The 15,184-nt window shown below is 44.2% G+C and overlaps 1 protein-coding gene across 12 annotated transcripts in view; it reads right to left on the reverse strand.

Annotated features, from left to right (window-relative positions):
* Positions 1-15,184, reverse strand: part of Itsn1 (intersectin 1) — a 178,681-nt gene that overhangs the window by 75,467 nt on the left and 88,030 nt on the right. For 11 of the 12 annotated variants that reach the window (XM_052158677.1, XM_052158676.1, XM_052158681.1 and 8 more), the window contains 2 exons: positions 10,504-10,591; positions 10,143-10,282 (listed from right to left, as the gene is read on the reverse strand). In XM_052158677.1, the coding sequence (XP_052014637.1) occupies positions 10,143-10,282; positions 10,504-10,591 (228 nt within the window). Of the gene's footprint in view, positions 1-4,683; positions 5,121-10,142; positions 10,283-10,503; positions 10,592-15,184 lie in introns of those variants that run through there. The other variant, XM_052158688.1, reaches the window with a different exon arrangement.

The following is a 15,184-nucleotide window of genomic DNA, read 5'->3' on the forward strand; positions in this document are numbered from 1 at the left end:
ACACACACACACACACACACACACACACTCTACACAGCCACTGTTAAAAGCTCAGCTGTTTGAGACTTGAGTCCATAGATCTGATAGTCTCCGTGAGCTTCACCCTGCCAACACACACTGTGGGGTTATTTTTCTTCAAATCATAAGTATTGGAGAGCCTCTATTCTCAAAATCCCTGTATGAAGCTACAATCTCTCTGGATCTGATTTCCTTATTTTATAGCAAACCCAAGAAATAGCGGCGGTTTCCCTGCCAGCCTAGTGAAAACCAACAGAATTAAAATCAGGAATATAAGAACATAAAAATATGAAAAACCACGCTAGGCTGGGGTGTGGTTGGTGGCGCGGCTGTCTACCGTACATGAGACCCTTGACCGGTAACAAGAATATAAAAAGTTGAACTGGAAATTGGGTGGTGGTGAGCAGGAGGCACCAGAGGAGGAGGGAAGACATTTCAGAGGCCTGGACAGGACACGCCCAGAGAGCTGGGCTGGGTGCAGACTGGGCTATCTCCTGAAGCACAGCCCTGGGTCCGCAGCTGCTGCTGCTGGGTCGAGGAAGGATGCCTGGGTCAAGGGCTGAGCAAGGGAGGGGACAGAGGTGTCGAAGAGTGGCCACTGGGAAGTAGTGACGAGGCTCCGGGTCCCCGCTGACTGAAGAAGAGAACATCAGCTCTGGGTGGGGGAATGAATTTCATTCTTCATTGCTTTCCTAACTGGAATGCTGTGGGCTGTTACAACCAGAGCACTCCGTCGAGAGCCCAGCCATGCTGGCTTCCACGGTAATTTGCAATGAAAAATAATAATCCCTAATAACACGAATGGATAATCTGCTAACGGACTTAGAGCTGGTGTTTCACAAACAAGCAGAAGAGATCAATTAATTCACTCTTAAGTAAAGCAAAGTGTCACTGTGCAAAAGGAATAATTGTGGCAATGACACTAAATCAAGCTCTAGTGTCCCGAGGAAGGGGCCAGGATCCAGTCAGGACACAGCTAGAGGCGGGCTAATCTATCACTAGCTCAGTGAACAGACCTTATCAAAGGATGTAAGTCATGGAAAGTTTTATTCAATTAAAAAAAAATCAATTATCAACAGCACAAGCCTCCCTACTTTTGCCACGTCAACGAGGCAAGAGGAAAAACAATCAGATGTTCAGGAAACTGATTGTTTTATTTTATTTATTTGCAGTGTATGCTTGTACAGGCAGTAAGATGTATGGGTATGAACGTGTGTGAGTGTGTGTGTGAGAGAGGGTGGGGGAGAGGGTATGTGGAAGAGAGTGTCTGACCTTGGGTATTATAGAGCCTACCACATTGGTTTTTAAATAATTTTACTTTATTATGAGAGTTTTGCCTGCAAGCATGTTGGTAAACCGTGTGCACCCCTGGTACTTTTAGAGTCCAGGAGAGAGCAGTGGACACTCTGGGACTGGGGGTCTCAGAGGTCTTTGAGGTTCATGTGAGTGTCTGAATCAAACCCACATCCTTTGGAAGAGCAGTGAGTGGTCTTAACTACTGAGCCACCTCTCCAGCTCCATCTACCACCTGTGTGTATGTGTGAGTGTGTTTGTGTGTTTGTGTGCGTGTTTGTGTGTAGACTGTCTCTCACTGGAAGCTGGGCCTCACTTAGCCCCAGGAATGCGCACGTCCTTGATTACAAACATGAGCCAGACCTCACCAAGCTTTTCAGGCGTGCTGCGGTCAAACTCAGGTGCTCTGCTTTGTGTGTCTTTGTGCTTATGTGGCAAATACTTTCCTGGGTTATCTTTTCAGTCTCCCAGCTAGGAATTTAAAAAATAAAAGGCATTTTATCTAGGGGAAATTTAACATTAGGAGAACACTGGAAATGCTTAACAGCAGGTACAGTGAGAGCAGGATAGACACTGGCTATGGTGTCCCACCATACCCCCAAATTGAGACAGTTTCTCTACACTGAACTCAAGAAGTGAGGTTCTGATTGAAAGTGGTTAATGCGGAAACTGGTCCAGGCAGATGGAAACAACTAGAGATGTTCAGCAAGAGGCACAAAATGAGAAAGCAACACAAAGTGATAGAAAGAACCAACAGTCACACCAACGAAACAGCTTTAAAACAGCAGCCCAGTGCCATCACACCGTAAGCTCAGAACTGTCTTTTGAAGACAACAGCATCACGGCGAGACTGAATCTATCTTGAGCCTCAAGTGCCTCCAAGGAAACAGCTCATAGGAGCCGTAAGATAACAGATGCCACAGAACGTTAACAGGAGGCCGCGGCAGCTTCTCATCCAGATCGGAAAACAGCAGATTTTCTGTGCTTTATTTCATCAAAGTCAAACACTGCTGAGATACGCAAAAAACTTTAATGACAGAGGCAACCTGAGCAGGCGCGCTCAACTCCCCCCCCCTTGGATTTTGGAGTTTCAGAAGGTTTGAAACAATAAGAAATTAGGAATTAGAGTATTCCTAATTGTGAGACAGCAGTTCTCAACCTTCCTCATGCTGGGACCCTTTATACAGTTCTTCATCTTGTGGACCCCAGCCATGATGTTGCTACATCATAACTGTAATTTTACTACTTTTATGAATTGTAAATAACTGTGTTTTCCAATGTTCTTAGGCAAATGCTTGTGAAAGGGTCATGACCCATAGTTTTTTTTGGTGGGTGGGAAGGGGTTTGAAGCAAGGTCTTAGGTAGCCTCATATTCACTATGTCCTTAGAGGTGATCTTGAACTTCCAAATGGCTGGTTATACTGTCCAGGCTGGCCCTGAATTCCAGCCTCAAACTGATGAGTAGCTGCTAAAACAGAAATATGCAACACAAATGGCTTGAAATAACCTTTTAGTTATTGTTTGGTTTTGAAACAGGCTCTGTGTGGCCCTGGTTGGTACCAAACAAAAGAGAAAAAAAAATCAGCTTGCTTTTAATTTTCTTCCCTATGCCCAAATGAATAAGATTTTTTCTTACTTCTTTTCCCCAAATAATTAAGATTTTTGAGCCAGAAAACATCTTTGGACATCCTAGGACATGTGGTTTAAGTATTCAAAAGCACTATGTTTCTCCATTGACAGATATGGCTTGGTTTCAAGTTCACGGACGGCTGTTTCGTGGCTAGGCCAAGGGGCACTCAATCTTCTACTGTGCCGGCCTCTCCTTCACTTGGTCTTAAAGACTCAAATCGGTGTATCCCACGGAGTACTATTAATTGAAGTATGATATATTCACCTGAATAAGATGTAAAGGGTTATTTTTCCATAAAGATGGCATTGCATAAATGCCTGTAACAGAAAGTAGAGGAGGAGAAGGAGGAGGAGGGGGAAGAAGAAGAGGAGGAGGAGGAGGACAAGCCACAGAGGCTGAGACCAGCACCTTGGGAAAAGTACTCACAAATCTGAATATCTAAGTTTTATATTTATTTTACTTTTTGTTTGTGCCTTAGGCTGACCTTTGGAGATAAAGGGCAAAAACTTGGACCACTGACTGGGATTTCCAGAACTTGACACCACAAATCTAAAGAGCCTTATTACTATTTTTTTTTAAATAGTATTTGGTTTTCTTTCTTTTCTTTTTTCTTTTTTTGATTTTTCCGAGACAGGGTTTCTCTGTATAGCCCTGGCTGTCCTGGAACTCACTCTGTAGACCAGGCTGGCCTCGAACTCAGAAATCCGCCTGCCTCTGCCTCCCAAGTGCTGGGATTACAAGTGTGTGCCACCACTGCCCGGCACTTTATTACTATTAATCTCACAGGAAACCAATCTGGGCATCAAGGTAAGAAACTCCAGATGTTTGCTTTACTTGTATTTTTGTCCTTTAATTACCTGCTTGGGGGGGGGGGGCTGGGAGAGGGAGAGTGTGAATACGCGTGTGCTCTCGTGCACACACAGGCGTGCATGCATGTAGTATTTGGAGCTCAGAGGACAACTCTTGGGAGCTGGTTTCTGTTTCTGTCACTTGGGTTCCTAGGACTAAACTCTTTTATCACTGAGCCACCTTGCTGGCCCTTAATAAAACAAACAAAAGAGAAATGAGCAAGTTAATGAGCCCAGAAAACATATCTCATGGACATTTAAAAAGAATTATTTCAAGATATAAAAATGTACAAAGTCAAAGAAAATGGACATTTTCTTTAACTCCAATTATAAAGTTTATTCACGTGACATACTAAAAGTAGGAAGAGCATAAATCTGTTCAATTTGCTATCTAAATTCTAAGAAGGCTCACATTAATATTTGTAAAACATGTTCAAAACATTCTTTCAAAACAGACAGACGTCAACGTTCACTAGCGTTGCACCGCTAGTAGGAAGTAGCACCAACACTGCCTGCCTCTGGGCCGCGTCTCACCTCATCCTTTCTGTACCAGCAAGCTTAGAATACTCTGCTGTTTCCACAGAAAGAACATGGACTCTAGTGTCCCCTAAAAATCAGATTCCCCCAACTGATTCAGCATCATACACAAGGAAATATGCCAGCATACAGGAGCATGCCACCTACCACAGCGTGCCACCTACCACAGCGTGCCACCTACTACACCGTGCCACCTACCACAGCGTGCAACCTACCACAGCGTGCCACTGACTACAGCTTGCCAGCTACTTCACTGTGCCAGCTCTAAAACAGAAAGTTGTAGGGTAAATGATATAGAAGAGAAAAAACCTTCCAGGAGTCTGTCTTTGTCCTTTTCTCTGATAACCTTTTATTAAATGTTTTTCCAACCTTACACAGAAACGCCCACATTTTACCAAAACAAACAAACAAAAACCAAACAAACTCCAAACCAACCAAATGAGCCTCCTGGTGGGACATGGCATCTGGTACCACTTGCTGTCCTCTTTACACCTGGTTCATACTCAAGGATTCTAGATGAAGTTTCCACAATCACACGGAATCAGTTAAAGGATTTTATTATTCTAGGCAGAAATAAGAATAAAGTTCCAAGTTGAACAGAGCAAGGTGGCACACTTGAAGCAGACAGACAGATGTCTGTCCATCACAGAGGCACCGCTGCTGCATGTGCTTTCTCCTGCTGTCTCCGGCTCCTCTCTCTGGGTCCTGACTCCTCACTCTGCTCCGTGATCCTTCTCTGTCCTCCCCTCCTGCTAACACTCTGCCTCTCACTGCCTTGCCATGCAGGCCAGTGTCTGAAAGCAAGAGCATACACGCCTCAGTCAGGCAAGCAACCTTATCTACTGTGACCAACTGGCAGTGCCACTTCAGTGTCCACTCGGTTCCTGGCCATCACCACAGCCAGAATCTTTACTGGTCACTTAATGTAAGAAGCCAGATTTCACGATCACATTATGGACCATGATTCCTAATTCTGAATCTTCCCTAAATACTCAGATTTCACTAAGAAATAAAGTAACTGTCTACCTTTGGAATAACATACCAATCAACACTGCCCATGTGTGCTGGAAAATACAGACGTAACTAACATTTTTATACTGGCAAATTTCATGATCAATGACGGTGTTGGCTACAATGCCTTGTCCAGCTTCTGACTCAGTCATTACGCCTTCCCACACACAACTCGCTGAGAGGAAAAAGTAAGCGTCCCGATCACTAAAGAGCAATGTGTCTTGGTTCTTCTTGGTAATCTCAGGTTCATCTCAGGGCCTGGGCTCCCCTCTCAGGGAAGACTGAAACACGGAGCTGAAGACGTTCATTATTCTGAGCCCGAGAGAGACTTGAGTAGGGCATGGAGACCTTCTAGTGATGTCGCAGCCTAGGGGACTGTAAGGCACTGCCTCCTCCATTGCCACCGGAAGAAGAAATCCTCAAATCTTCCAATCTTAGGATGTGTCCAGCAGCACACAGCCAGGAAACAGGAACCGACACAGACTCAGCCTCTGAGTGAGAAGCGCAAACCTCACCCCTTTGAGTGCTGGGTTCTTTGCATTTAGCACACAGTGCAGTTTTTATAAACTATGCTTTATGTGACTATTTAACTTTTATGTTTATTTTTTTTAAAAAAAGATTTAGTTTATTTATATAAGTACATTGTAGCTCTCTTCAGACACACCAGAAGAGGGCATTGGATCCCTTTTATAGATGGTTTGTGAGCCACCATGTGGTTGCTAAGAACTGAACTCAGGACCTCTGGAGGAGTCAGTGTTCTTAACCGCTGAACCATCATCTCCACAGCCCCAACATTATTGTGAAAATATTGGAATAGTACACTGTCAGTGCCAAGAAGAACTATTTCAGAAGCTACCACCATTGCTAAGGACAAGAGAGGTCCCAGGAAGGCTTCCTCACGGTGTCATCTGACACTGCAGAACTTTTCTATCTGTCAGCACTGTAAGCTACAGAGCCCCAGGAGTTGCAGCATGCGCCATATGCCCTTTAGCCAACTCAGCTTGTCTAAAAAAGCTGAAACCTGACTTTCTATAAAATAAGATGTAACAAGAAAGCTATAGATTAAAAAGTTTAAACTGATTATTTCAAGAGCTTGAGATGTGTTGGTTGTATGTACGACATATAAACAAATTTATGATAAATATATTTGGTCACTGAATGAAGATGCTAACTAGTAGTAATTGGCTGGGCATGGTGGTGTGGGGCATGCCTTAAATCCCAGCGCTCCAAAGGCACAGGCAGGACATAGTGAGGTCTAGGACAACCAGGGCTACACAAAGAGACTTTGTCTCTAAAAACAAATAAACCAATATACAGATAAACAAGAGAGAGAGAAAGAGAGAAATGATAGTAATTTGGTAGCAATACTCACTATTAAAATTTGCTCTTGGCTAGTACAGTACTTAGCTGCTTCACCTGACCCCATCCAGAGGCTCTTTTTTTGTTTTGTTTTATTTTTTTGAGACAGGGTTTCTCTGTTTAGCCCTGGCTGTCCTGGAACTCACTATGTAGACCAGGCTGGCCTTGAACTCAGAAATCCGCCTGCCTCTGCCTCCCAGAGTGCTGGGATTACAGGCGAGCGCCACCACCACCACCCAGCCTGCCCATCAAATCTTCTGAGAATTGAATTTGAGGGCTGTCAAGTCAGGAATCTCTAGCACAGGAAGGAGCCCTGTACATCAGGGTACTGTATATCTGCCTCCCCAACTCTTCTTTATAAAATGGTAGCAAAGTCTAAGTGCTACAGTGAGATTCTTAGCTTGGGGGCAATGCATAATTAGGCACATCCTGAGACCCCTGAGGAGGCTGTGTGGGAAGGGGTGAGTCACAGCCTTGCTCACACTACACTGGCTATCGTCTCCATCTCTGGAGAGTCTTTGAATAACATACTGTAATAGCATACTGACAAGGTATGTGTGCATGGAACACAGCCTCTGTGGAATGGAACCAAGAGTCTCTCATTTCTAAGAGAGCAGAGTGAAGGGTAAAGGTTGTGTGCTAAACCCAAAGTTGCCAGCAGTGCTGTGATTCTAAGTATGCTAACTTATCATTTACTTTGCGGTGGGACTGAACCCATGGCCTTGTGCATGATAGGCAAAATGCTTTATCATTGAGCTATTGCTATGAGTTTTAATACTCCAATATGAAACCTACCATATGCCTGCCTATAGCAAGATTCTGTTCTCATTTTAGATAAAAACGTGACTTTCCATCACAGCTTATCAGATAGAGAAGATAAAAATGTAATTCTTCCTAAAATAAGAAAATGGGTAAAACCTTTAGAGGAAGAATGAATCTAGGGATAAGAATAAAATTAGATTCTGTGATTATGTGTGTATAAAAAGACAAAAAATCCTTAGTCGTTACTGTCTCAGTCAAAACAAAGTGCATTTATACCTACAAAACCAAGCCAGGTGTGAGTGCGTCGTGAGAGGCTGGGAGTGACAGAGCCTGAGCCGCGGTCCTCACCTGACCAGCCACCTCCCCCACCGTCAGTTATAACTGCTTCCCATGACTTGGGGTCCTAGGCAACTCACTTTAAAGCTTTTGTTAGTATCGAGGCACTCAACGGCTTTGCCTTCTTGCCTGTGAATGCATAACCTTTGTGAACATGAAATAAATCTACTAAACCCTAACTTACTGTCTGTGCTCCCTGTGAGAATTCAGCAGCTGCGCGCGCATGCTGCGCGCGCATGCAACAGGCTCTCCGTGTGGGTGACCAGGTGTCGGCATTGCACCTCTCTGGGAAAGGGAGAGTAAGTCTTACAGTTTTGTGCAGATGCCCCGGAAGCACTGCTGTCCGCAGAGGCACTCAAAGAAACACTAAGGGTCGGGGCGAGGCTCCTTCTGGTCTAATTCCTACAGCAAATTATGGTTGCTATTGAACATATGCTCTAAAGTCGGGGGAAAACGCCTTGTATTTTCAGTGTGGTGGACATAAAGAAAAACAGCAGGAGACCACAGAGAAACTAAGTGCTAAGTCAGCCTCTCAGTCGTCTCATTTCTGGTTTGGTTTCTACAGGTTTCTAAGGAATTCCAGAAACAACAACCTCAGACAACATAACACCTTCGCTGGACCCTGAAAGTGGACGTTAAGGGATGAACAACACAGCTCTGTTTTGCATTTGCCATATGAACTCTACCACTAGTAAGAAACCAAAATAAGAATGTAAAAGGCAGAAAGAAATGCTATAATTTCAAAAGCCTATTTGGGAAAGGGCCAGTGTGTGTGGGAAGCTAAAACTCGCCTTTGTATAAGAACCTCTGACACCACACGCAGAGCCAGTCAGTCACACACTTAGTCACAAGAGCGCCTCAACCCATCTGATGGCGTTCTCTGCAGCAATGGCAACAACCACGAGTGCCAGATCTGAGCATTAGTCAAAAGCCTTTGCCTGAGCATATTTTCCTAACATCTGAACTGAGTCTTAGGCCAAACGTGTAGAAAACTAATCATTAAGGCAAAAGCTGTACTCCTTCTGCGTTCAGAAGCTGAGGGCACTCAGTGGTTTACATTCCTAGGAACTACTTGAAAACACTGGGAAGTTGTTTTCATGTTAAATTCTTTTTGCTTAAAACAGCGATAAGTTACAATGAGAACAAATGTGAACATTTTTTATTGTACTTGGGGATAGAGAACTCACAGATGTACCTCCAATACTGATATGACACACATATGCTCACCTCCCCACCCCCCACGAACAGGAAAGTAATGTGACGAGAAACACACGTTGCCCAAATAGCATTCCCCTAAGGGCGAGCACATTCCTGGAACTGTACAATTGAGCAAGTTCATTCCCCAATGCTGAAAGAACTGCACAAATACTTTAACTTGGATGTCTAGACAATCTGGCATTGACTCTTAATCCAAAGGGGAGGGGGAGGAACCTCAAATATCCTTTCTAATTTAAAATTTTCTTTTAGTAGTAAAGGGATTTTATTTCTAAGTATCAGAAGCTAAATGGGCCACACATAGAAAATTATAAGGAATTTTAAGGTTAGAAAACTAAAGTGAATATTTTTGGAGTGCAATGTAATATCTAGTGTCTCATCTATCTATCTACCTACCTACCTATCTATCCATCCATCCACCCATCCACCTACCTATCTTTATTTATGAAAAAGGGTCTCATCATGCAGCCCTGGCTGTCCCGGAACTCATAATTTAGTCCAGGCTATCCCTGAGCTCAGAGAAAGATCCAATGGCCTCAGCCTCCCAAGTGCTGGGATTTAAGGCATGTACCACTATGCCAAGCTTCAGTTAACATTATTAAAACAATGAAGCACCACACCAGAAAGAGGCTTGTGTGAGTGTTTTAGTGTGTGTGTAAGTGTGTGTTTTTTCCCTGAAAAGTGTGTTTACTTTTTGTAGAGTGTGACAAAGCCATCCACAGCTGTGCCAGAGAGAAGAGCAATGAACCCCGTGAACTAATAAAGCGGACAGGCATTTTAAAATACATGGACATGAAACAGGTCTACACTTGAGTCTGATCTTTAAGGAGTGACAGGAAAATCTCAGTTTTAAAACAGAAATGCATCTGGGTAATTCTCAATGAACACACAAAAGAGAACACTTCAGGCCTTGCTTTTGGATGTGATGTGTTTATGAACAGGCAAAGAAAAAAGAAAAGTGTAAAACTATCCTGTGAGCAGGAGCAGGAGCAGCGCCCTAACACAGGCTAACTTACAGACCTCAGAGAAGTTAAGCGCATCATCGTTCATACAGGAGCCCTGAACCACTGCTCATAAGCTGGTGCAATGAATCACCCCGCCCAGGTAAAGGGCCACACTGCACCCAGAGTCACCTTCAGCTGGTTGTTGAAAACATCGATCTCCTGTAGCTTTGATCTGGTCTCTCTCTCCACCTCGTCCAGCTGCTCTCGAAGCTGCTGCCGGGCTAGCTCCTTTGCTTCCAAGGCTCTTTTGAGGGTAAGAAGAGAATCTCCTGTTTCAGAAGAGCACACAAGTCAGGAGAACTTTGGGTAACAGTGAGGAACATGTTCAACTTTCCTGTCACTGAAGAAATTCTTGCCGGTAAAGGGGAGGAGCACTACCCAGTCAGCCAGCACTTGAGGAAAAGTCACCTCTGCAAAGAAATCACCTTCCAGCACTTGGGAGCGTGTATCAACAGAACAAACAAAACATGCAAATAAATAAGACACCTACTATGCAAACTGTTCTGCTGGACCTGCTTTAACTGGTCACTGAGTATCTGTTTCTCTGGAATAAGTCTGCCAAGCATTTGCTGAGATTCCTGGGAAAGAAGGAGGAAAGGAAACAGCACGTGAGTGACTGCCCTGAGATCCCAGGGTCCCCGTCTCCACACTGACAAACACATCTCCCTCGGATGGGGCTAGGACAGTCTCAGAGCCACTGGCTCTGCTCATGTGGGTGTGACACACTGTATATTTGTAAGATTTAAGACATAAAAGAAACTCTCGCTCTCCTGATTGCAGAGATGCAGCACAAAGGCCATGACTTGGCTGCAGGGTTTGCACAGTTGGGCTCAGCCTCAGCTCTGCTCTGCACGGGCACTCACTAACTTGAACTGAGGCTGACTGCAGCCTGAAGTTAGACACAGAACTCAGAAGGACATTTGTTACAACCAGAGTCCTAAATGCTACCTATGTTTTTCCATCATGCAGGAATTTTAAATGTAAGAGTCCTGAACCAACCTCTTTTTCTGTCTGCCCCCCCCCCCTTTTTTAAGCTAGCATAAGAAAAAAGTTGAAACCACACTACATAAGGAAGGCTATTTGACTTTCAGTGGCTATCGTGCCAAGCACAGTCTTTGTTGAAGTTCAGTGGAAATGATCTGGTAGTCACTTTAGCAAACTGGCAGCCTTGCTGGCTTACTTGACATTTATTTTTACCTTAGTGAGGGAAAATGACTCGTGAGAAAATAAAATGCCGTACTTAGGAATCTCCTGTGGAGGCCCAGAGCCAGTCTCTCTGGCTCCCACTTGTAGACATGCATTGGCATTTGCAGAATGAACTGTGTGCTAGGCCTGCATGGTAGGAGGCTAACTCAATAGAGAGGAGTCAGAGACCCCTGGGCTAGGAGTGGCGCACAGCAGGCTTTCACAAAACCAAACACACAGCAGACCTTTGTCCTGGGAAGCAAAGCCCACTCAGTGGCTTCAAGGCCTCTTTCAAACCCCATCAGGAGGAACCTGCTCCATTTTCTACCCACTGAGATGTCCCCCATGTGATTGGCACTTTCAAGTGCATAGCCCAGGCTGGGCATGGCTCAGGGGTTAAGAGCAGGGCTATTTTCACAAAGGACCCAGGATTTAGCACTCCTCCACAGCCATGCATTCATGGACACATATCTACACCCAGACACAGACTTACAAACACATAGACACACCCAGACACAGATACAGACACACCCAGACACAGATACAGACACACACACACACACACACACACACACACACACACACACACACACACACACACGCCGAGACACACAGAGATACAGAGACACATAGACACATATCCATACACAACACATACCCAGAGACACAAATATACGCAGACACACAGAAGTAAAGTAAATCTTTAAAGAAAAACATATGCTCCAAGTCTCTCCAATACCAACAGTGCCAGGACTGACTGCAAAGCCAGAGTGCTAATGCACAGGAGGAGTGAGGGCAGCCAAAGATAAAGAGGGAAAATGTCCAGAACCAAACCAAACCAAACCAAGGGAGGAAGGGAGGGAAGGAAGGCAAGAAAGAAAACAATAAAACCAATAAGCTTTCTGATTGATCAATGCGTGGAGAAAGGCACAAACAGGGGAGCAGGAAGGAGAGCAGGGCGGCTGGGGGTGAGGCAGGAGGAGGGAGAGCAGGGAGGCTGGGGTGAGGCAGGAGGAGGGAGAGCAGGGAGGCTGGGGTGAGGCAGGAGGAGGGAGAGCAGGGAGGCTGGGGGGTGAGGCAGGAGGAGGAGCTGAACCAGTTGAAGAACGTGAGAGGCAGTGAAGACAGACACCACTACAGACATTACAGACTGACAACTCTATGAGTATATATTGATCATTTAAATTAATTGAACAAGCTAATTAAAATATACATTATTGAGAAGGCTCAAGAAGAAACTGAAAGTTTTAATAGCTTTATTATCTACTAATACAATTTTCTTACTTTTTTCTCCTTTTCTTGGTTTGCTGAGACAGGGTTTCTCTGTGTAGCCCTGGCTGCCCAGAAAGTTGCTTTGTAGAGCCAGGCTGGCCTCGAACCTGCCTCTGTCTCTCTAGCACTGGGATTAAAGGCCTGTACCACTGCCCAGCTTCAATACGGCTTTCAGTTCAAAAGTCGGCAACAAAGAAACCCCAAAGCCTTCACCACTAATTGTCACCAAAATGCTTCAACATCAACATTTCTAGAGTGTAGGAAGAAGAAAATTCAGTACCAATTTATGTTCTGACACCAGTATTAACCTGATACCAAAACTAACTAGATGAGGACATTCACAAGAAAACTACCAATCAATCAATATCCCCATGAACGTGCATGAGACCTGATCAAATAATAACAAAGAGAACCTAATAAAATGTTATAAATTATACGCTGTGACTACGTGTGCTTACTCAGGAAAGGACCCCTGTTCAAATGTTCAAAATTCAATCACTGAGTCACCCTAATGACAAAATAGAGGGAAGAACCTCGTTACCTCAATAGATGCCAAACAAAACATGGGTCCAACTAGCCACCATCTATGAAGCCCAAGATGAGTCTTCACTTCTTATATAAAAATATATACAGAAAGAACATATATACTGTATGTATGTATATAACAATATATATATACTAGAGGTCCTGTTCAATGTACTAAAATTGAAAACAAAAGAAAAAAGGAAAGCACAGAAGATACACAGGCTAGAAAGGGAAATCTTACAGATTAACACAGGCAAAACTAAAGGTCCTACTGCAATCTGCAATGACCCAAAGACAAGGCCATGGGCTTTGATATTGCTAAGATGACAAATCTTGTCAGATTAAGCTATAAATGCAATGAAATTTCAACCTAAGTGTGTGTTGTTGTTGTTTTTTTTTAATCTTAAAACAAAACCCAAGAAGCTATTCTTACATTTGGAAATGTAAAGGCTTATGAATAGACATAAGATAATATTCAATTAGCTGGGTGGTGCACGCCTATAATCCCAGCACTCTGGGAGGCAGAGGCAGGCGGATTTCTGAATTCGAGGCCAGCCTGATCTACAGAGTGAGTTGCAGGACAGCCAGGGCTACACAGAGAAACCCTGTCTTGAAAAAAGCAAAAATCCAAAAAACCAATAAATAAATAAATAAATAAATAAATTAATTAATTAATAATAAAAATAAATAAATAAATAAAAAGATAATATTCAATTAACTTTAGCAGCTATCAAGGAACTTCAAGGGGAGTTTTCAGCCAATGGTGCTGAGTATCTATCTATATGGAAAAAAAGACCAGTCTTAACCCTCGTCCTCACCTGCATGTAATATTAACTTGAAGTGGATTGAGACCTAACCACAAGAAACAGCTCAAGGACAGCACAGAGGATGTACTTATCTTATAATCTGCTAAAGGAAAAATTAGCAGACCAGGACCTTATCAAACTTAAAACATCAGCCCTTAGAAAAACATCACAAAGTGATTAAGCCAGAGGGCCTGTAGGCGCAGGCTTGTGAACCAGTACTTGGAGAGCAGGGGTCCCAGGCACTAAGCAGGCCTGGCCTACTGAGTTTCAGGGCAGTCAGGGATACAGGGCAAGATCCTGGCAAGATCCTATCTCAAACACCAACCAAACACAACACCACAAGCGAAGAGAGTAAGTGAAATCTGGGGTTGAAAATGTCATATATCAGCAAAACAAGTTATCTGAGATATGGCTTGCTGATAGGAAAAAATGTAAGGAACTAAACATTCTTCAAGCCAATAAAAATGGACCAAATATTTGTTCAAATGCTTCAACAAAACAGACATGCCAATGAGCACCCGAAACAGCGCACAACAGCTTTAGAATGCTTTACCCGCCTGAAGGGTAAAGCTCAGAGGGGAGCTGCTGGGGAGGGGGGAGGGGAGGAAGCACACTGCTCACCTAGAGAGTAAACGAACAAACACCACCCACGAACAAACACCACCCCGCAATTCACAGAGCAAAGTTTGCCCAAGGGCAACAAAACATTTCCATACAAGACCTGCACATAAGTTCTCCCAAACTGGAGTCAGCATGACAGCTCAGCTGGAAGACAGCAAGCTGACAACCTGAGCTCACATGGTAGGAGGAGGGAAAACAGCACCCTCAAGTTTACCTCCCTAATAAATAAAAATGTAGGAAAATGGTTTTAATTCTAAAACTGGGTAAATGCTGGAATGCTGCCTAGAGATAAAAAGGGAACAGACTTACTCAGCATGAATAAACCCTCTAACCAACATGCTGAAAGAGCCTGAGGCAGACAGACCACCTGGATACTGCCAGCCAGCATCCGACAGGAAGGCAGCAAGATGACGACAGAAAGAGAAGCCCAGCCCTCTGCTGTAGTACCCACCAGGTCAGCTACACCAGGACTCTCATATCCCTATGGAGACCCTTGATCCACGACTTACTGCACTTACCTAAGCAAGGCCAAGGTCCCACTGATGTTGTCACTGCATGTCCCTGGGGACCCGGCTCCAGCCTGCTTCAGCCAGTGGTCTTAGTTCTGTAACTTGCTGCCCATAGCCTGGGACACCCTCGGACAGTCATGATCGTCCCTTGCCTTGAGCTCACTCCCCAGATATCCCCAGAGCTCAGCCCATCATTACTTTCAGATCTCTGCTCAAACATCTCCTTCACAGACCTGAATTACGCTGAAACTCT

The sequence above is a fragment of the Apodemus sylvaticus genome, chromosome 15 (genome assembly GCF_947179515.1).
Source record: "Apodemus sylvaticus chromosome 15, mApoSyl1.1, whole genome shotgun sequence".
NCBI classification, from domain to species: Eukaryota; Metazoa; Chordata; class Mammalia; order Rodentia; family Muridae; genus Apodemus; species Apodemus sylvaticus.